Raw genomic sequence first — 22,690 nt, 5'->3', positions numbered from 1 at the left:
ATTTTAGCACCATACCATCACCCCTTCCAATGGCAACCTGGCATTAGGAAGCCACAGGCTCTTAAAAAACAATTCATGATGCCCATAAGGACACCTGAGACGGAACCATCAACCTATGCTTGTTATTAGCAGGGCCCATTCTTGTTTTAATCTATTGCTAGCTAGTGTGTTAACCTTCTCTAGCTCCAAATTAATGAGGCTCCTAATGTATTTTCATGGGGAGGTTGAGCAGTCAAACTCATTTAGTTAGCGACAACTACAAAAATCACTTTCTTGTGAAATCTGAAACTAACAGCTCCAATGAACTAATGATCACAGTATGATCCATTTGATGTACCTCTGAAAATAAAAGGAACCAGTAAATGTAAAACCGCACTATATAAGCAATGCCTTAATGTGCTTCTGCTTCCACAAAATGACTAGGCGAATACAGGGCAGAGTGAGGAAAAACCATAGGAAAGAAAAAGATCATTAGGTGAGTGGCTGTTGCCTCTCACAGGCAATCCTTGGGATTGGAGCCATGGCCCCCCAACAATGACAAACCTCCTTGGAGTCAGTAGGGATGGGCATGCCAAAGTGATACAGGGAGCCAACAGGAGGGGGGGAGTGGTGGGGGGGATTCTGAGTGCTGGGCAGCCAGACATGTCTGCTGTACTTACATGGCTTTTTGGCTGGCTGAACCAGCTGGGGGTTCAGGTAGGGGCTGTTCTCCGCATCTATTCTGCGCTTGTACTTCTGCCGGCCTCCACGTACTCTGTCAAGACGCACTCCTGTGGGCAAAGACAGTCACATGTTTAGCATGGATGTAGATCTCTTCAAAAACCAATTCAATGCATAGAGAGCATCACCCATGGGTGCTAGGGAAATGGACAGTCCACGCAGAATGGTGAAGGGGTATGAAAGGGATGTAAAAAAATTGGTGGCTACACCAAGATTGCTAGGAATTGGAAACCAAATCTAGGAGAGGATAATAAACCAGATAGACATTTTATGCAAGGCCGTCAAAGTGATATGTACACGTCAAAGAAAGGGCACGTTTCATGTGAATTAATATAAAGAAACTGTTTCTCAAATTAAAGACAATGGCCATTTGTAACCTCTATACCAGTTACCCCTGAAAGCTCTATATGTAGGATCAGGTAGACCAGTCGGCCAGCTACCCAACCCTGGGGTTACCAGAAGACACTGTAGAGTTGAATTGCACTGAAAGTACCTACATGCCATGGAGATGAGATGAAAGGATTGTCCCATATTAACATGTCTCAGAAGGAGAGTGTTAGCTACATTTTGGGACACATCTGTATTTTCCTTCAAATGCGAGAAAGCTGGGAGTTGGTTTTGACTGAACCAACAGGATGGAAAGAGGAGCTTCCTGAAAGGATCCAGACTAGGGGTAAGAAGGGGTAAGTTTGCAGGGCAGAGCTGGAGGGGAAGTTAGGAAGCAGGCAAAAGTAGATGGGCTTTTGTAAAACCTTTTCCCAAAGAGTGATGGGTGGGGTCAAGATGCAGGGAGTTTTTCTGGCTGTGAGTTAAGAGATCAATAGCAGAAAGGAAAGGAAAGGGATGAAAAGTAATGTTTTGTTTATATGAGGGAGTGGTGGGGAAGAGCTTGTCATTAACAACCTGGTTTCCAGTGGGACTGTAAAGTTTAGAACAGGACCTTATAAAACCATTATCAAAACAAGGTTACTCGGGAGTAAGAATGAGGAGAGAGCCTCTTTTTTTTGGTAGTAGACTGTATCTTAATTGATGAAACCGTGTAACATTCTCCATTAATAAATTCAACCAAGCAATGCATAACCCATATTTTGGCATTTTTCAAACTGTGTACAAAATAGATTTGGTTTAATAGCATCATCAGTTTTATTATTTTACTGAAGGGCATCTCAGAGCCTTTAATAAGCAAATAGCCTCTGCAGAACTCTCAGAGGGAGACACAGCCCAGGCAGTGCTTTTGCAAACCAATCTAACTAAGGATCCAGTTTGGGGAATATTATTAATACCATGTGACATGTGAGTTGTGGGTTACCTGAGGTACAGGAAACAGTTTGGGAAAGGCTGATATATCTCTAGGTAAATCCCCAAGGTCAGTATATATACACAAAAGGTAAGGATTATTAGTGGTCCATACAATAAAGAAAAGTATTTTTATATTGCCTTAATAATAAATAATACTTTAAGAGTTGATGGTCTTTTAGTGAAACACACAAACATACACTGGTTTCTCAACAAAACCTGAAATGCCATATTGAAACATCAAAGCAGAATTTAACTCAAATCAGTAGACAACTTCAAGAGCAGTGAAGCAGGTTTAGACAAATAAATATTTTAAAAAACTTCAATGAGTTCCTTAACTTATTTCCTTTTCCACATATAGAATGGATGGAAAGACAATATCCTCTCCAAAGTTTTGCTGTGATGATCCAATGTTATATTAATATATTAATGCAATTGGATATTATACAAATGTAATACTAAAATATTTTATAAACCTTAAAATGCCAAGGAAAATAAAGTTGTCACTATCTCATAATTTTGTTGAAATATTGCTATATTATCTTATTTAAAGATATTTTACATGCTTATTTATTGAAAATCCATCCCCATGGAGTTTGACAGTCTACCCTGCCTCAGTTCTGTACGTAAACAGATTTGGGGTATGATGGAGTGGTAAGATAATTCAAAAAACACAAGCCAAATAATGATACTCTATGATGCCTAAGTGATTTATAGAATTATTTGGTATCCCATTCTATTTACTGTTCACTCCTGTCAGTAATAATATCATTTATGTAAGTGATTACTTTAGAATAGACAGAGAAATGAACCCAAATTCCATCAAAAAGAAGAATGTTTTCCCCGAGTTTGCTTTAAGGCACACAATACAAATTTGAGAAGAGAACTGATAATTATCCAATTAACCTGGTACATGTAAAAGCCTCAAACTATTTTAGCAGAAACAAATAAACAAACAAAATAACAATATTTGCAATCAGGACCTGAGAAATCCAGATTTGCTCTAAACAAACACCAGTCTAATCCAAATATTTCCACAAAAGGGCAATTTCACATCTTTTCACATCTTTACAATCTTAAACACAAACAGCTTCTGTTTCGATGTCACTGGTAAGCCAGTTTGGAAAAAGTTTAAAAATAAGTTTTCTCTGAGGAAATAAGATACCCACTGTATCCAATATTTGACAGGATTTGAAGTTAATTAAAGCATCTGGATTTTCCATTCAGGTGAAGACTGCCCTTACTATTTTTTTTTTTTACTAAAAGATTTTAATAGTTGGCATTGCCTACAAGTAGAGCATTTCCTCCCACATTGCTGCCTCTCTCAAATACTGCGTGAGCCCACGTGGCCACAAGGGAATTGCAAATCTCACACACTGTCAGAATTTACAAAATTGGGAACGCAAGACTAGGGCAAGGAGGGGAAAAAATATGCTGGGAGGCAAATAAACTCCAAGAGACGTAAAGCAGTTCAGCACCAGGGCTTCTAAGTCAGCTAATTTTAAGTCTGCATTTTATGCCCAAATGCAAATTTTTATATGATATAGTCCAAAGTCAAAAGTATTGTTCGCATTTTTAACAGTGCAAAGTCTGAGGCATTTCAGAGAACAGCAAAAGACCTTCCCTGCGGAGAATTGCCCAGGATATCCTAGCCTACTTTCCCAAATTAAAAACATGCCTTAGATAATGTTCCCAAACAAAGGTTTGCTGTACACATGAATTGCAAAGACAACTCCCTCCCCCTGAATACTTAAGATGCAGAGTCACATTAAAGTAAAAATACTTTTAAAAAAAGATAATGAAGTGAATGACTACTAAATCAAGAGTTTTATTAAATAAAAGTAATCAGGTCAGCCGGTATGGCTCAGTGGTTGAGCGCGGACCTATGAACCAGGAGGTCATGGTTCGATTCCCAGTTAGGGCACATGTCCAGGTTGCAGGCTCGATCCTCAGTAGGGGTGTGCAGTAGGCAGCCGATCAATGATTCTCTCTCATCATTAATGTTTCTATCTCTCTCCCTTCCTCTTTGATATCAATAAAAATATTTTAAAAAAAAAGAAACTTGAAATAACCAGACAAAGTGTTTTACAGGGGACACACTGTTGCACGGGGGGTAAAAGCACTACCTCAGAAGCACAGAGCCCTAATCCATGACACATAGGAGTACAAATTAGGTCATTGCAACAGGTGACATGTTTTAATTGAATGTCTTCTGTCTGTGATTCTGACAAAAGGTGAATGGAAATAAATGAGTCTGGCAAGACGGCCCTGAGCCTTACAATAGCCAATATCTCATTATTTTTAAACAGCTATCTATAAACTGATGCTGACAAGCCCTGAGCCTTTTATTTCTGCTCAAGATGAGGTAGCTGTGAAGGGGTGGTGGGTGGCGGGGAGAAAGAAAGAAAAAAGGGCACGCAGAACATTACATTAAACATGCAATACCGACCACTATCGCTTCCCGATGTAATTAAAGGAAATCTCCCATTCGAAGGGCACTATTTCTTACTTTGTGTGATGTCAGAAAGAACGAGAGAGAGCATGCTTGGCCTGCATTTGCTAAACATAGAGACTGCCTTTTTAAAAAGGAAACTAAAAGGAAGTATTCTCTTTCCTTCTTTTTGCCTATTAAAAATTTCATAAACTGCCTGGCTGGTGTGGCTCAGTGGTTGAGTTTCAACCTATGAACCAGGAGGTCCCGGTTGGATTCCCGGTCAGGGCACATGCCTGGGGCTGTGGACTCGATCCCCAGCGTGGAGCACGCAGCATGCAGGAGGCAGCCAATCGATGATGTTTCTCTCTCATTGATGTGAAATCACTCTCTCTCTCCCTTTCTCTGTGAAATCGATGAAAATATCTTTAAAAATAATAATAATAAACATTGGGGAAATGCATACTCTCGAGGCCAAGAAGAAAGCTGTGCATTAAAGTGCGAGCCTGGTGGAGTCCACAGTCCATACATTTCTTCTTAAATGAGGATGTGCAAAGACAGTATGGAAGAATACAGAAAACACTAGTGATATTTCCAGATGCCAAATATGCCGGGTCTCATCGATGGGAAGCCTGGACTTGAACCAGGTCGTGAAGTTTCTGGTACACCACCTGGTGTGCTGCTGTTACGAGGAGGGTAAGAAGAGGAGGTGTAAAACAGTCCACAAGGTGGAAGGTACCACTGCATCCTAATGGTGCCAACGAAAGACAAAAGCACTTTTCCAGTCACAAGGCAGCTCAAGACCAGGTCCTGGGAGGAAAGCCTCCATGTGGGATGCCCTCATGAAAGAGGAGGTAGAATTTCCAGTGAAAATCTCCTTGCAATTTCCCAAACCGCCTTCTCTTCCTCGTTCTTGCCTATACGGTCTATTTACATGTTTGAAACGCAATCTGGGTTAAAATGAAACGTAAAGATATTTTATTTATTTTGCATATTCATATTAATTCCACAAAAAAATTGAGGGTTGAGGGCATGGTAAGAAAAGATACTTTAGTTGAAATAGGTTTGAAAGATTAAAATTCAACCAAACGATTTTGGTATATGTATTAATTATATATTACTCACCATGCACATGCCTGTCACTTAGAAGGCACTCAGAAATACGAAGTGAATAATAAATTTACAATGTGCTTTCTAGCCATGCACTAATCAGGTGTTTTTCATTTGATTGCTTTTCTTTTGACACTTCTACTAAACCCAAAATGTATACACAAAAATGTAGGAGCCTCTTGTCAATAATTCTTGTGTACTGTTTTCCTTAATATACTACTATATTCTAACTTTACAAAGGTATACAAAAACTGCACTCATTTATGGAATATAATGAACAACATAAATTGATGAACAAAAACAGATCCAGAGACAGAGAAGCATCGGTCAGACCGTCAAACCTCAGAGGGAAGGTAGGGGAGGGTGGGGGTAAGGGGGAGAGATCAACCAAAGGACTTGTATGTATATATATAAGCCTAACCAATGGACACAGACAACAGGGGGTGAGGGCATTAGTGCGGGGGGGGGGGGGCAGTGGGGGGATAAGGACACATATGTAATACCTTAATCAATAAAGAAATTTAAAAAAGAAAGGTATACAAAACTTGAAGACAACAAAATAGCAGGAAGCATTGAAAAGATGTTGAAAAGGACAACAGCAGAATTTAATTTTTTTCAATATGCTTCCTGAACATCATACCAGGAAACCGCGTTTGATTTTCTGGAAATCCCTCAGAGAGATCCTAAGAAAAACTGACTGATGAGAATTAGATTTAGATACTGAATATTGAGCAAGAAAGACCATAGGTGCCCATCCTTGGGAAATCTGACAAATGAAGAAAGCCGTTCCCTTGCTGAGGCATTTCTATTGCTCTCCTGGCTGGAAGCAGATGAATGAGTTGGATCACGTGTTGAGCTCTCTTCCAGCTCTGAGATTCTATGAATGAAATGCGGTACTTAAAATGATGGAATTGACCCATGGACTCAAAGTACAACTGCCTTGGCAGTTGGAAGCATCAACACACTTCATATTTTAAATCAGGGAAGACCAGAGCCAAATGGACGGCACTCATCAACCAGAAGGGCAGAAGGCTTTCTGGCACAGGTCTTCGCGCTCCCCTCCCGGTGACCTTGGCCAAACGCATTTCCTTTTGTTCTTGACGAGAATCAAGCAAACAAAGTGTCCGTGTTTGAAAAATGCTTCTAGCTTATTACCGCATTAGAGAAAGATCGATGCCTGTTGCACATCGCCATGGAGATGAAGTATGAGAAATAATACAAAGCTTCAGATTTGATTTTATAACATATAGACTAGTTTGTGCCAAGGAGAGGAAAATATGACCTAATAAACAGGTATGATGAAGACAACCAATGAGTAGTGAATGGCTATTCTGTTATGTAACTGAATTGAATCTGGGGTTTAAAAATAAAAAGGCATTTGGATAGTCCGGCTGGCTTGGCTCTGTGGTTGAGCACTGACCTATGAACCAGGAGGTCACAGGTTCGATTCCCAGTCAGGGCACAAGCCCGGGTTGTGGGGGGCTCCATCCCCAGTAGGGGGTATACAGGAGGCAGCTGATCAATGATTCTCTCTCATCATTGATGTTTCTCTCTCTCCCTCTACCTTCCTCTCTGAAATCAATAAAGATACACACACACACACACACACACACACACACAGTAGCGATTTCATTGTATTCTGGTAAAGTAGCATGTGGACTTTGGGGGAGGGATTAGTGAACTGTAGAAAAGAAACAATGTCCCGAGGCTTCTGTGTGAACTTTCATTCCAATAGTTAAAGTGCATGTCTATCAAACCGCTTATGAGGACAAATTTATGAAAAACAACCAAGAGTAAAGCTTGGTTCTTATTAAGAAACATGAATATGTATGCAATTTTAGCCAGACTAAATGAACCCAAAAATGAATACATAAAAAAATAAGGACACTAATTGTCATAAGAGAAGGCTTGTCTCCCTTTCGGCTCTGGGAGCATTTATATTTAGAGTTTCAGAAGAGAATTCACATTTTTTTAAACACAACAATTCAGAGGGAGACAAAAGCAAAAGGATCTAAAATGAAACCACTATGGAGCAAGAAGCATGTACAGTGTCTGCCCTGCTTAGTAATAAACCTTTTTATAGCAGAGATAGCGGTAGGCTTGCTAGGAACATAATACATGATAGTTAGTGTTCACACAATAGTATGTTATTGCTGAGATGTGTCCATTTCCTAAGCAGGATTCTACTTAGAAAGGTTACAGTGAGCCATTAATCCTAATTTTTCATTAAACATCTTTGGAAACTGCACAAGCTCTGAGCAGAGTAAAATCTGATGTTAGCAGCAACAGTGTAAGCATGAACTGCATCAAAGAGAGTTGTGTGAATTCCTCCACGTCTTTGTAGGCATGGGACATTAACATGTGTTCCCCTGGCTAAAGCTCAATCATCAATTAATTTGAACGAATACCAATACCTAAGTGGATTCCACCTGTGATTCCACCTTTATTTTCAGTCTAATGCTCTCATTCAATGGTGTACATGGATCATTGGAGATTTTAGCATCTGAAATCAGTACTGTGTGAGTTTAGCAAACTTGCAAATTATGCTGCTGTTATCTTATCTCCATGGGCTACTGTTTCTTCTACAACTTTTTCATATGGGAAAACCCATAAAATACTCTAAATATCAACAGAGGTTTTGGAGAGCTTCCAAGTTGATGAATACACTAAGATGCTCAGAGAATGATGTGCCCAGAGAGGACACAGGAGCTAAGGAATCTCCCCCAAACTTTGCCTTATGCATTTCTTCATTTTGGCTGTTCTTCAGGTGCATCCCTTATACTAAAATAATAAGTGAAGTACCTTCCTGAATTCTGTGAGACACTCCAGCAAATTATTAAAATTAAGGAGTGGGTATGGGAATCTTCCATTTATAACTGCTGGGTCAAAAATATGGGTGGACTTGAACTTGTCATTGGCAGTGGCGGACAGTCTTGTGGGACTAAGCCCTTAACCTGTGGGATCCAATGCTAACTCTAGGAGGCAAGTGTCAGAATTGAATTGAATTGTTGAACAGCCAGCTGGGGTCTGGAGAATCAGAGAACTCATTGTTGGTGTTAAAAAAGACTCCAAAATGACAAAAACAAAACAAACAAAACAAAACAAACATTCAATATCAAGAACATCTAGATCTTGGCTTCTTAATGCCACTCTCCACCACAAAGAACTAAAGCTCCTTGGAGAAGCAGCCAACTCTAAGTAGGACATAAACCTCGGTTGTCTTTTTGTGCCAGAAATGGAACAAAGTGAACCAATGCCCTGGCTGGTGTGGCTCAGTTGGTTGAGCATTGTCCCAGGCACTAAACGGCAGCAGGTTCAATTCCTGGTCAGCGCACATGCCCAAGTCGCTGATCTGGTCCCCCGTTGGGATGTTTATGGGAGGCAACAAATCAATGTTCCTCTCTCATATAGGTGTTTCTCTCTATCTCTCCTCCATAGGGACAATGATAAACCTATTTTTGCCTCACGCTGTATTAGAGTTTTCAGTAATGCCTTGAGCTTAATGTTTTTATGTTTAACATATGGCTCACTCTCTTTTTTTGTCTTTCCCTCTCTCATTTTCATCTCTTCTTTTCCCCAGACGCCAAAAGGTGAGTACTACCTGGAAGCAATATTATCCAAGTGCCCCATTTGAAAACTGATTTCGATTTTCTTTTTCCATATCCTGAACTTGGATTTTTTCAATGGATTTTAATGACACTGGAGTTAGTGCAAGTTCAGGATGGAGCTGCCATCTTGGTCACACGTCTCAGAGGCCATCATTGGAAAAAATACCTGTGTTCTGCTTTGTGATTTAGGAAGCAGTTCACCTACTTTCCATCATCAGATTCTCACATCCACTCTGAGAGACAGGAATTGCTATTTCCCGTTTCACAAAGAGGGAAACTGAGGCAGGTTCCATCCCTGACAGGGTTCCTGGGTGACAGTGAGCACACGGGCAACAGAACCACCTGGCTGCCTTCCTACATACCAGGCACTGTCTGCAGTTCAGCATTATGAGGAAGAAGAAGGAATCAGTTAGATAAAGAACTGCCCCGGAATAAGCTGGTATTGTTCCGGTTGCTCAATGTAGATGAGTAACAATCACGATGTCATCCCAACTAACGCACAGAGGGGCTGCAGTAATGTGTCTTCTTTCCATTGTCGTTTAGCTTCTTAACAAAAATGGACAGTCCTTTATTGTTAATTGTGAGTTTTCTTTTAAAAAAGAAAATGAACAAAATCAATTATAGTTGTTGGCGCCTTCCATCTGTCTGAGGCACAACTTTACTGTTTTAATTAAATGGAAATATAGACCCATTGTTTTAAAGGCATTAAAAAGATCATTCCAACCTTGATACCGCCCCCACCTCCCCGAACCCTGTCTTTTTAACCTGGACCGTGCCTGACAATGAGGCCAGCCACTGCCTAGAAGATTGGATTCTGATAATGGCCCACTGTAAATCCCTGCCTGAATTCTAATTGTGTCCCTACAAATCCTACCACCTTGTTGTACACTTTTGCAAAGTTTGAGTAGTGACTGAGTTTAAAGTTACTTGATAAAGTTAGCAGATTTGAAATCAGAAGGAACTATATGTAAGTTTAAATAAAATTCTAGGATTTACAAGGAGTGAGTCCTCATAGTGGTACAAATCCTAAAACACAGGGGAAACCTCTTATAATGGGTGTAAAGGTAACACTTACTGGTGGCTTGCAAGTTTAACTTTATGAAACAGGATCAAATCCCCACTCCCTCACTTCCCAGACATGAGATCTTCATCGCTTTGGGCTTCAGCTGCTCATCATGATTAAATGAGAGAATCTGTCTCTAGTACAAAAAATGTCGGCTATTCTGAGTATTTCCCATTGCATTAAGGATGCACTTTTATCATACTTTAGAGTTTTAGTTTTTCAAATCCTATTCCATAAATGAATGCATTTTATTTTTAATACAACAGTAATGTTACTGAATACCTCTTTGAATAGTATCTCAAGTTGTAATAGTTGAAGGATAGCAAAATGTCCACGGATAACTATTGGTTCAATGGTTCCATCAGCTCTATTGTGTGGCCAGCCATCCAGTCTAGAGGGAAGACTTTTCACAAACCTTCTTCTCTCCCTTCCACCTTTAAGAGTGGTCCTCTGCCTCCATCCCACCAGAGGACCACAGCTCTCAGCATCCTGGAACCAGCTGATGAAATCAGCTGATCCCTCCATTCACAATAATGTCAACTGGAAAAAATCACCGTTTTGAGTTTGAATCACAGCTCTACCCTTTCCTCACATTGTGGCCTTTGCACATTTCACTGACAACTTGGAGCAGTGGTTCTCAACCTTCCCAATGCCACGACCCTTTAATACAGTTCCTCATGTTGTGGTGACCCCCCAACCATAACATTATTTTCGTTGCTACTTCATAACTGTAATGTTGCTACTGTTATGAATCGTAATGTAAATATCTGATATGCTATATGTGTTTTCTGATGGTCTCGACCCACAGGTTGAGAACCGCTGTCTTGGAGGGCCTCACACTGTCCCTGGCACATAGCTGACATTCAGTACATCTAGATTCCCCTTCGGCCGCCCTCATTTTTCTTCTTCCCAGGAAGGATGAACATGTGAAGTTGCAACACAAAGAAATTAGTCTCTATTGGAGGAATCTCAGGACTCTGTCTTGGTAGAGAAGATACTTTGAACCTGGGCATCTCTAGCACCTGTCCCATCACAACGGGCAACCAACCACTTCATCCATCCTGCAGAGAGTGGACTGTGGTAGAGGTGGCATTTCTATAAACCACTCCAGGAAGAATGCTGCAAGGACTTGTGTGAGAATGGGTAATCTATTTCCTCTCCTTCTAAGAAAGGCGAGAGGGGCATTGTGTTCCAAGTAAGTATTTGAAATACACGTTTGGAAAAAGGAAACCAGTATGATTACAACAAACCATTATGGAGCCCATGAAGCAATGTTTAATCACAGAAAACATGGATTTGTGTCTGAGATGGATATTATTATTATGTGACCCATCATAATTAGACTTATTTTCCCATCCCATGAAATATGTTCAGGAAATTTACTGAGAAGAATGGACACTAAAAAACCTATTTCAATTATTTCAGACAATTAAGTCTCAAATATGTTTTTAAAATAAAATGCTAACCAAAAATGCATAAAATGTCAATTTCTTGGAAAGGCTACAGCACAGATTTTATGTCTATTATGCTGTTAGTGCCTTTCTTCAATTCTTGGAGACAAATAACTTTTAACAAAGCCTAACTATCTGCCCATTCAAGTGCAAATCAGTGAAAAAACTGAGGGCATTCCTGGCTGTTTTATCTCAACTTCTGATTTCTTGGGATGCTGAATTTCTACTGCCTCAAAGCCCTCTGGGATCAAGTGAAGATTTTATTTTCTACAATCCCAGATTGGGGAAAACAAAGTATTCACAGCATTGGTTCTTTGCATAATTTTGGTAGAAAAATGGTAGAATCAAAAAAAAAAAATCTGCAACAACTTGGGTGCCTGAGTAGCACAGAATAAATACAAGGGTGACTGCCCTATTCCATATGCATATTTTTTAATATCTTTATTGATTTCAGAGAGGAAGGGAGAGGGAGAGAGAGATAGAAACATCCAAGATGACAGAGAATCATTAACTGCCTCCTGCATGCCCCCTACTGGGGATTGAGCTTGCAAACCCTGGCATGTGCCCTGGCTGGGAATCCAACCATGACATCCTGGTTCATAGATCGAAGTTCAACCACTGAGCCAAGCTAGCCAGGTCCATATGCATATTTTGACGCATGCTGCCCCAAAGCCCATGCAAAGAGCAGCCGGGGATTATCTACAGCCACTTCCTCTGGAGAAGCACATGTGTTCTTACATTGCTTCCCTCCCACCCCCCGCCCTCCACAAGCCCATTCCCTGGGGTCAGTGGGCTCACCGAGAAAGATGAAGAGCAACATATAACACGATTACTGCGTGGGTTTTCCCTAAATGCCTCGTGGCCATTGCTTTTCCCCTGTGTCCACCGCGTCACATTCCTGCCCAAAGTAATCAAGACTTCTGTCACCCAAGGACTCTTCATCCTCAGAGCGCCTCTCTCTTCTTCTGATAAGACTGCCAAATCCTCCCTCTGCCAAGGAGCTCATGTGAACGCTTTATTTTCAGTGTGAAAACAAAACAAAACAAAACAAAGGGCCCTGGTCCAGCTTCAGAGAGGGAGGGGCTCGTGCTCAGTCTTCCAAGTCACAGCATGAGGCTTGAAAGGGATTGAAACTGACCAGGGAGCCTCCCCCACAATCAGGATGGGGAAGCTGAGCGAGCCATTAGCTGGCCCAGTGGCCTCATTTCACTTTTATTTTTATTTTTTTAAAGATTTTTTTGATTAACCCTCACCCAAGGATATATTTCCATTGATTTTTAGAGAGAGTGTAAGGGAGGGGGAGAGACACAGAGAGAGAAACATCAGCGTGAGAAAGACACATGGATTGGTTGCCTCCTGCATGTACCCAGACCGGGGCCTGGGATCAAGCCTGCAACCGAGGTACGTGCCCTTGACCGGAATCAAACCCGGCCCCTTCAGTCCACAGGCCAATGCTCTCCACTGAACCACACCGGCCAGGGCTCGCTTCTTTCTCTTTTCTGATGCCTCACGGAGGACTTGGGAGTGGAAGGAGCCAGGGATGGGGCGGGGGAAGGAAGGAGGGTGAAGGGAGAGGGAGAACAGCACAGCGAGCTCTAAACCAATTTCTGTTTGTGAACATGAAGCATTTGCATTCACTTTGGCCAACACCGCCCGCCAATGTCAATGCCGCCGGCCTATGTGCGCTGAATGTTTCACACGTGGGACAGATGGCTGAACCATTACAATGCGGTCAGTTCCAAAATAAGTGAGTCTCGGCTTAGGCTTCTGCATCCAAACAGTAACTAAATTTAATTTTTTTGCAATCAGCGGCATATGTTTGCATCTGCCTAGCGTATGACTTGGACCGGATCTGATCTGGCCAGGGCATCAGGAGTGCTACAGCTATACAAGGCCTAGTGTTGAATGTACTGCAAATACCACAGAGGGACAGGTTGATGAATTAAGGATATGCATTGCCTTTTGACCTCTTGGATCTCTACCCTGTTTGTGATAAAGGGTAGAGCTACTGGCTACCTAGAGAGTTTCCCTGTTGCATTTCTAAAATGTTTAAATGTGTCCCATCCAATATAGTAATAACAACAACAACAAGTGGAACACACATTTAATTTTCTATTACATGTCAAAGGGATTGGCCCGGCCGGTGTGGCTCAGTGGATTGAGGATCCTTCCGTGCACCAAGAGGTCACCGGTTTGATTCCTGGTCAGGGCGCATGCCCAGGTTGCGGGGCTCAATCCACAGTAGGGGGCACGCAGGAGGCAGCTGATCAATGTTTCTTACATGAGTATTTATATCCTTCTCTCCCTTTCCCTTGCTCTCTTTCTAAAAAATCAATCAAACATACTTGAAAAAATAAAAGGGATTGGTCTTATCTTTGTCCTAATATATTTGTCCATTCAATTTATTCAAATGTATATAATGTGCTTATTTTGTGCCAGTCTCAGGGTAGGGATGGGGCAACATGAGAGTGCCCTTTCCAGGCTCACAGTCTGTGGGGTGGCAGGCATATGGATAAACAATTACAGCCGCATAATGAGTACTTTCCAGTCAAGGCATGGGCCTGGTCCCTGGAGGAGTGTGAAGAAGAAAATTTAACTTCTCTGGTGAAGTCAAGGAAGTATTGGGGTCCTCATGGAGATAAGATGTGAAGTCACATAGAGAGAGGAAGAGCATGGAAGGGCATTTTAGTCTCAGGGAACAGCAGCAACAGAGGAGCATGTGTAGAGAGGACCTGGCACTGCTGTCCAGCATGTAGCCATTCTCATTTCAATGTAAATGAATGAAAACAAAATCTAAAATTCGGTTTCTCAGTTCCACTGGCTACATTTCAAATGCTCCATAGTCACATGTGCCTAGGGGCTCCATATTGGAAAGTGCAGTTCCAGAACATTCCATCACTGCACCAAGTTCTATTGGCCATTGGGGGCCAACTGGGGAACGTAGACTTTTGAAGAAAGACACGCTAAGAGGTTCGAAATGAAGGAAGGGACCTGGTTCTGTCGATCTTGAGAAACCACTCAAAGAAACAGAGGCTTTAGCTTAAAATATGGGAAGAGCCACAGATGAATTTAAGGGATGGGGTAAGTTGTGTGTGTCAGTGAGGGAGAGAGAAATGAATGATTTGATCAGATTTGTGTTGGAGAGAGAACTTCATTCAAGCTACAATGGTAGAGGGTGTGGCATACACACATACACACATACACACACTCCACCAACGTGTATATCAACTATATGTAATTTTTTCTCTTATTTTTCAGTGAGTAACATTAATAATAATAATAATAATAATAATAATAATAATAGTTAACATTTATTGAATGCTTACCATGGACCAGTACTGTCCCCAAATATTTCATATGTGTTAACTCATTAAAGATCAAGGGGTGAAAAGTGAACCATGTTGATGCCTCTGAACCAATATTTCTATTTAATTCTTCATATATATCGTTTTATGGGATAAGAAATAAAGAACTATGGATAGCAGTAACTACAGAAAAACATGTGGACAGGTGGAACCGATGGCACAATTCCTTCTGCCAACCACACTTAGACATTAAATAGGTGAGCTTGGATCTGGGGGCTGAGTTGACTGTAGCTGCTACGTGTGTTTGCAAGTAGTGAACACGGCATTCATGAAATTGTCAGTAAAAATCTTCTGAGTTTCACTAATGGGAACTTCTCTACATAGAACATTCAACTAAAAGCCCTGATGGAAATTGTTCATATTGAAAACCTACAGTGTCAAACTGTGAGAAATGGGGACCACAACTATAAGCAGGGGATTCTCCAATGAACTGCATCTCACCTAAATCCTGCACTGAGGTGGCTGAGTGTCCAGCCAAATCTCAGCTTTCTTCATGTCCTTGGGAAGGATATTTTGCTCACCATCCTAGTCCCTTAAAGTTACACTGTGCCCACAGTAAGCTAGCAAAATATACTTTCCTCTTTCATTAACAAAATCTGATCGAGGCTCCAGTGCAGAGAAAAAGGCCTGATACAGTCTGGGGCCTGGGTCTCCTTCCCATGGCTTCCCTATACGTCAATGAGTGGATCAGTCACAAAGAACTAATTGAATGCATACGCTGTGCCAAGAAGTAATCATGGAATAGGAAGAAGCTCAGAATTCTGACACTCAACATTTACAAAATCTAGTTATAAGAGAGAAAATATACATGTAGGAAATAATACAACAACAACAACAAAATAAAGAATCCATATTTATAAAAAGGATGTTATTACTTGAATCCTTGAGTGCTGCAGGGATTGGAGAATCTATACTAATAAAAGGGTAATATGCTAATTAGACCGGACATCACTCCAATGTCCTTCCAGACAAAGCCACGGTGTCAGGAGCTGAGGCAGAGGTGGTTAGGGGAGGTCAAGCCGGCAGGGGAGAGCAGTTAGGGCAACAAGGCCAGCAGGGGAGGGCAGTTAGGAGCGACCAGGCCGGCAGGGGAGGGCAGTTAGGGCAACAAGGCCAGCAGGGGAGGGCAGTTAGAAGCGACCAGGACGGCAGGGGAGGGCAGTTAGGGGCAGCCAGGCCGGCAGGGGAGGGCAGTTAGGGGCGACCAGGCCAGCAGGGAAGGGCAGTTAGGAATGATCTGGCAGGTAGGCAGGTGAGTGGTTAGGAGCCAGCAGTCCCGGATGGCGAGAGGGATGTCCGACTGCCAGTTTAGGCCTGATCCCTTCCAGATCAGGCCTAAACCTGCAGTCAGACATCCCCCAAGGGGGTCCCAGATTGGAGAGGGTGCAGGCCAGGCTGAGAGAACCCTCCCCACCCCCTGCATGAATTTAGTGCACTGGGCCTCTAGTTTAGAATAAAGTGATGCATGTAGAGACAGGGGGGCTAAGAAAGGGAGACAGACCACCTGTAGGAAGTTAGTTATAAACCACATCATGAAGAAAATGTCGGGGAACTAAACGCATGGGAAGTTGGGATGTTTATAATGGGTCCCAATGATTTCTTTCTGCTTATTTTATAATAAAGCTGCAACCACAGGTTCTAAAAATCTGAAAAGAAATTTAAGAGATAAAGTATGTGAAAGCTTGTACAGCAGATCCTTGAATAACATTTTCTTAATGTTATTAATTTCATTAATCATTTTCTTTAGCATCATTTGGTTACAACATTGATGAGATGCGGTAGGAACTTAATTAACTCTTGTTTATACCAATGAGCCTATGGTGAAACTGTTTTCGTTATAGTATGGCCTTTCGCTTAAAGTGACAGTACCTATGGACAATTTTAAGTGAGGACTTACTGTACAGGGTCATACGTCGTTTTCAAAGAAAAAAAAATAAAAGCACATTAGAAAGTAGAGGCCTTTAACACCTCACAGTAAGAAATAGAACTTTACACCAAGTCCGTCCCTTATAATTTCTCAAAACTTTGCTCTGTACAATTTCTAATATAATTAATGGGATGTTTATAATGCTTAATGCTGAAAATCCTCCGATCTAACTAATTTTTAAAATAAATTATTCCACTTAACAAGGGGAAGAAATCCTTTCAATTTTTGCCCACATGCTGCACTTCTCCAAGAATTCCCCGTTCCCAGCTATTATCCCTGCCTCACAAAGAGCCCACTTAATAATGTTCACTCTAACAACCTCATTTATTTTCCAGAAAATTAACTCAGTTTCAACCCTGATTAATGATTTCATCTAAATGAATCAAATTAAAAATTGAAAATTATATTTCAAAAGCCCACGGAAAAAAAGTTGACCATTTCCAGTTAACAAATGATCCTTTCAAATACTAAAAGATGACCATGAAGAGTGCGTGATGGTAATAAAATCAGGCTCCGGCCTGCCGCTTATCTGGAGGTTTGTGGAGGAGAATGAAAGGAAGGAAAAAGAAAGAAAGAAAAGAGAAAGAGAAAAAAGCTCCCCTGTACATTTTTTAACACCAAAATCCCTTGGGATACACCAAACAGACTGTTCCTTGGGGTTTGCCAGTAATCAGTGTCCCAAAATAATAGCATTTCTCTGTTAATTAACATGGGTTGGGCTGAGGATGTCCTCAGCAGTGGGGGCATTAGGAAGTCACACACACACACATTCACACTCACACACACACACACTCACATACAGTCACACACACACACACACTCACACACACACACACACACACACACTCACATACACTCACACAGTCACACACTCTCACACGCTCACATACACTCATACACACACTCTCACATACACTCACATACTCACACACACTCTCACACAGTCACACACACACATACAGCCTCTGCTAATACAACGTAATCCTTGACAATGTCATCTCCACCAGGCAGAAGCAGTTCCATAGGAAAAACAAGCAACTCATCACAAAGAAACTTCTTGTCTGACATTGTATTTTTATTTATTTATTTTTAAAATATATTTGTATTGATTTCAGAGGGGAAGAGAAAGGGAGAGAGAGAGAGAAACATCAATGATGAGAGAGAATCATTGATCTGCCTCCTGCACACCCCACACTGGGGATGGAGCCTGCAACCTGGGCATGTGCCCTGACCGGTAATCGAACTGTGACTTCCTGGTTCATAGGTTGGTGTCAACCACTGAGCCACACTGGCTGGGCTAACGCTGTATTTTTAAAATCCTCTATGCTCAGGGCTCACAGGGAGGAGGGATGAGCAGGCAGAGCACAGAGGACTGTAGGGCAGTGAACACTATTCTGAGTGACACTGTAGGGGTGGATTCATGCCATAAATCCATTGGTTCCAATGCACAAAGCACCAAGAGTGAACCCCCACGGAAACAATGAATTTTGGGGGACAGTGACGTGTCAGTGTAGGTTCGATGAAAACAAATGTACCTTTTGGGTAGGGGAGGCTAACGGGGAGTGGGGGGCAGGGAGACGGCTGTGCACATGGCGGTATATGGGACTGCTTTCCATTGGGTTTTGCTGTGAACCTAAAACTGCCTTAAAACATCAATTAAAATAAACCACAGAATCCTCCCTACAAGATTCCACTTTTTCGATCTCTAAATCCTGTGAAAAAACTTCAGAATAAAGCATCTTGTAATTTCCAAGTAGATCCCCTTACTTAATTCAATGTTTAACTCTATGTCATCAAGTGGAACTAAGAGAGTGTAACGGGTGTTAAAGCCGGGGCGGGGCATTTAACAGAGACATTCTCCATGTACACAGGCCGCATCCTGGTCGCGGGCAGATCCCTCACCCTGAGCTCTCCCTTCTGTGCAGATTGTCGGAGGTAAAATAGCACCTAAACTGTGAGAGAAAAGCGGCTCTGCAGTCCTTTCCAAGTCCCTGCTGGGACCTGGCTCACATGGGTGGGGAAGGACCTTGCAGAGGCCTCCAAAGCCTGCAGCTGATTGGGGGGAGGGGGGCATGCCTGGCTCAGCGCACAAGCTCCAGCCCCGGCCACCCACAGGCTGCCCACCAGCCCAGATGGGCGCCCAGCCAGGGGTTCTGCTCACAGGATGATGGACGCGGCGGGGGAGGGCGAGGGGGCGCCCTGTGAAGGAAAGCTGGCTGGCAGCCAGGGTACCCACAGCCTCCCTGGGGCTCCCCTCCTAGCCCCTTTCCAGGGGCTGATGTGCAAATCAAAACCCACGTCAGAGGGAAATGGAGATGCAGAACACGTGCTGCAGTGAAGGAGGGGGTCTCCCCAAAGCCCAGACTCTAAACCAGCAGTTCTCAACCTGTGGGTCGCGACCCCTTTGGGGGTCGAATGACCCTTTCACAGGGGTCGCCTAAGACCATCGGAAAACACATATATAATTACATATTGCTTTTGTGATTAATCACTATGCTTTAATTATGTTCAATTTATAACAATGAAATTGGGGGTCACCACAACATGAGGAACTGTATTAAAGGGTCGCGGAGCCAGCACCAGTTTGGCTCAGTGGATAGAGCGTCGGCCTGCGGACTGAAGGGTCCCGGGTTCAGTTCTGGTCAAGGGCATGTACCTTGGTTGCAGGCACATCCCCACTGGGAGGTGTGCAGGAGGCAGCTGATCAATGTTTCTCTCTCATCGATGTTTCTAACTCTCTATTCCTCTCCCTTCCTCTCTGTAAAAAAAATAAAAATAAAAAATCAATAAAATATATTTTAAAAAAATAAAGGGGCGTGGCATTAGGAAGGTTGAGAACCACTGGTCTAAACTATAAGGAACACATCAGGGGAACCAAGTGAGGGTGTTATTTCACACGTTTTCTAAACAGATTTCACTCTCATGAGGCGCTTGGGTCCTGACTCAGAAAAGTGACTTCAAAGTGAAAAAGCCAGGGCACCCCTGGGTTCTGGGAGGAAGGGAGGGTGTCCGGGACACATGTTTAGAACAAGTTAGTATTTCTCTGTTCCTTTCCCCTCAGGGGCATGCTCCCACTTTCCCTGTGGTCGCTGCTGTGCCCACAACCCCTTCACCCATGGGTTGGGGGATTATTTCATTAATCACCAACCACAATAGGAGGCAGGTATTACTGCTGACAATTTACAAGGGGAAATAGAGACACAGGAAAAGTGACCTGCATCAAGACCAAAATAAAGTCCCATGTTATATGGCTCCTTCGCTATTATCAATCGGCCAGTTTCCATAGCCCCCCCCCCCCCCCCCCCGCATAAAACTCCACCATCTATTCGAGGCCCTTGAATTGGGCCTGGGGAGCATTACTCAGGTGCCTCCATGCAAAGGGTTGAATGACCGTCTAAGGGCACACGCTCAGTAAATAAGCAAATGATGTAAATATGTGAACGCGTCTGAAAACTTCCTAGCGGTTCTGTGTTCTGCTTACATCCCTGGTACTTTCAAATGGAGCAATGGTTCAACACACGTAAGGCTTTTACCCACGTGAGCACAGGTAGCGCTGGTTGGCACTGCATGAGCCTTTGACATCCATAGGGAACATCTAATGATCTGTGGGGACCATGACAAAGGGCCTGGCTATGCTGCACGGAAGATCCCCCACCCATTAAATTGCATTTACCCGAGGAGGCTAAGTGCTCATGGTCCCAGCCCATCTGGGCGTGACCACACTCTGTGACTGTTCTAGGCACGTACAGGCTTTTGATAGAAACTAACATTTTGCCATGAAAGCCAGTATTCTTCAATATTAAGTATTATCTATGTCTTGGCACTTTTCAAACAATAAGGCTGAAATTGGGGGGGGGGGATCAGAACTAGGGCCAACTCTAATGAGTGCTAATACCATTTCCCCATGGACCACTGTGTCTGTATAATACCCATTCTGACCGGAAACACGTTGGCCGTGTTAAAGCTAGGCCTCCCTGGTTTATCTCTTCCAGTTAAGTGTTCCCAGCTGGGTTGCTGATTCAGGAAAACAGAGAGAAGGTCTGGAGGGATTATTTTAAAATTTACAACAATTTCTCTGACATCGAGTCTCCATGAACCAAGTATTCAAAATTATGCCAATGAATTTCCTCAGCTAAGCAATACCTTGACAGCGTAACAGAACACTGGCATGAGTCTCCTCATGCTTAAGGTTCAAAAAATAAATGTAAACTCACTGTACATTCATTTAGTCTTTAAATGAGTACCTGATCAATAATCTGACATTGTTCTCATTGCCTATACGAAAGAAAATTAAGACACAATAATTTCCAAGTATATCATAACGTAGTGTTAACCTCTATTTATACGGCAAGAAGGAAGGCAATGGGTGGAAATACTCTGTTTAATTTGATTTTTGTAGATAGCAAATCTGATAATAATGATTTCAAAGCATTATCTTTTTACTTGAATGACTGAATTTAGCTATATTGATCACCGTCACCACGGATTCATTTTCTTGGTCTTACATTTGATATTACTTAAAATCCCATTTTTTATCATTGCATGTGCTGTATGACATTTTAAAAATAAATTAATCTATGTAGTTTTTAAACATCATTTAATTTTCATTCATTCCTCCCGCGCATGTTTAATACTAAACTTTTTCTTACTTTAAAATATAAGCCAAAGCCCACACTCTACCCAAACTTTTAAAACATTTATCTTATTCATCCATTCTCTAAAAGACCGACACATTATTATGAATGGACCCTAATTTCCACTGAAGCAGTTTGCAAATATTTGCTGTAACTTTATTTACCAATCTGCCTTATCTGGTTTGACTGGGGAGCTGGATGAAGATAGATTTCTCTTTCATCCTCGCCATAAAAAAAGACACTATTGAATGCTGAAGAGCCTGTGAACATTCCCCAAAAGAACATTCATTGCACACCGGCTTAATTTACAGACGTACCAAAATAATAATAATAATAATAATAATAATAATAATAATTCATCAAATTCAGTAAATTTCATACTATACCTAAAGCTCTGAGATTTTGAGTAAAGAGAAAAAAAAATCTTTCATTTATGCTACAGTAACCTGGGTCCCCCACGTCACCCATTCCAGCAGCCAGTGAGGAAAGAGGCCGGGCATGAAGAGAAGCAATGCATATACAATGGGAAAATTGCTGTTCCATAGTCGTCCCGTTCAGAAACCACACCAGGCATTTCCACGGGGAGAACTTAATAGGAGACCCCGGTCGGAAGGGTGTTGGTGCTTCACAATGACACAAGTGGAGCGGGGATAACCAGTGCAGGAGGCAAGGACCGCTGTCGTAAATTGCAGGGACAAAAGGTGGAATTCGGAGCTCTCAGGGTCTGGGAGCCCAGGGAGGAGGCCCTTCTGAGGAGCAGAAGGCCCGGGCTTGCGGTGGGTCTTCGAGGTGCGCTGTGGGGCTCGGTTGGGACTGCCAGAAAGAGCCAGAACCTGTGCCAGCTGTCCATGCCAGGGCCAGGGGCTGTGCCGTGGATGGGGGTGGCACCATCAGGAACAGGTCAACAGGAAGCAAACATAAAGATCACATTTCTTCTCCCCCCCACCGCCTGCCCTGAGTCCCAGCCCTCGCATCACACACGAGTGTGGGTTTGGAGCTGAGAGACAATAACTTGATAAAAAGGCATGTAGGCGGAAGAGGAGATCATCAAACTTATCTCCAAGAACAGGGACCTTTCTATAAAA

General features: G+C 42.4%; 1 protein-coding gene across 11 annotated transcripts in view; it reads right to left on the bottom strand.

Moving 5' to 3' along the window:
• Window positions 1–22,690, bottom strand: part of ESRRG (estrogen related receptor gamma) — a 461,433-nt gene that overhangs the window by 51,779 nt on the left and 386,964 nt on the right. For all 11 annotated transcript variants that reach the window (XM_059677800.1, XM_059677802.1, XM_059677808.1 and 8 more), the window contains one exon: window positions 660–770. In XM_059677800.1, coding sequence (XP_059533783.1) covers window positions 660–770 — 111 coding nt within the window. The remainder of the gene's footprint in view (window positions 1–659; window positions 771–22,690) is intronic.

This window comes from Myotis daubentonii, chromosome 20 (genome assembly GCF_963259705.1).
Source record: "Myotis daubentonii chromosome 20, mMyoDau2.1, whole genome shotgun sequence".
Classification (NCBI taxonomy): Eukaryota; Metazoa; Chordata; class Mammalia; order Chiroptera; family Vespertilionidae; genus Myotis; species Myotis daubentonii.
Note: the sequence above shows the minus strand (reverse complement) of the source record. Positions and strands in the feature narration are given on the sequence as shown.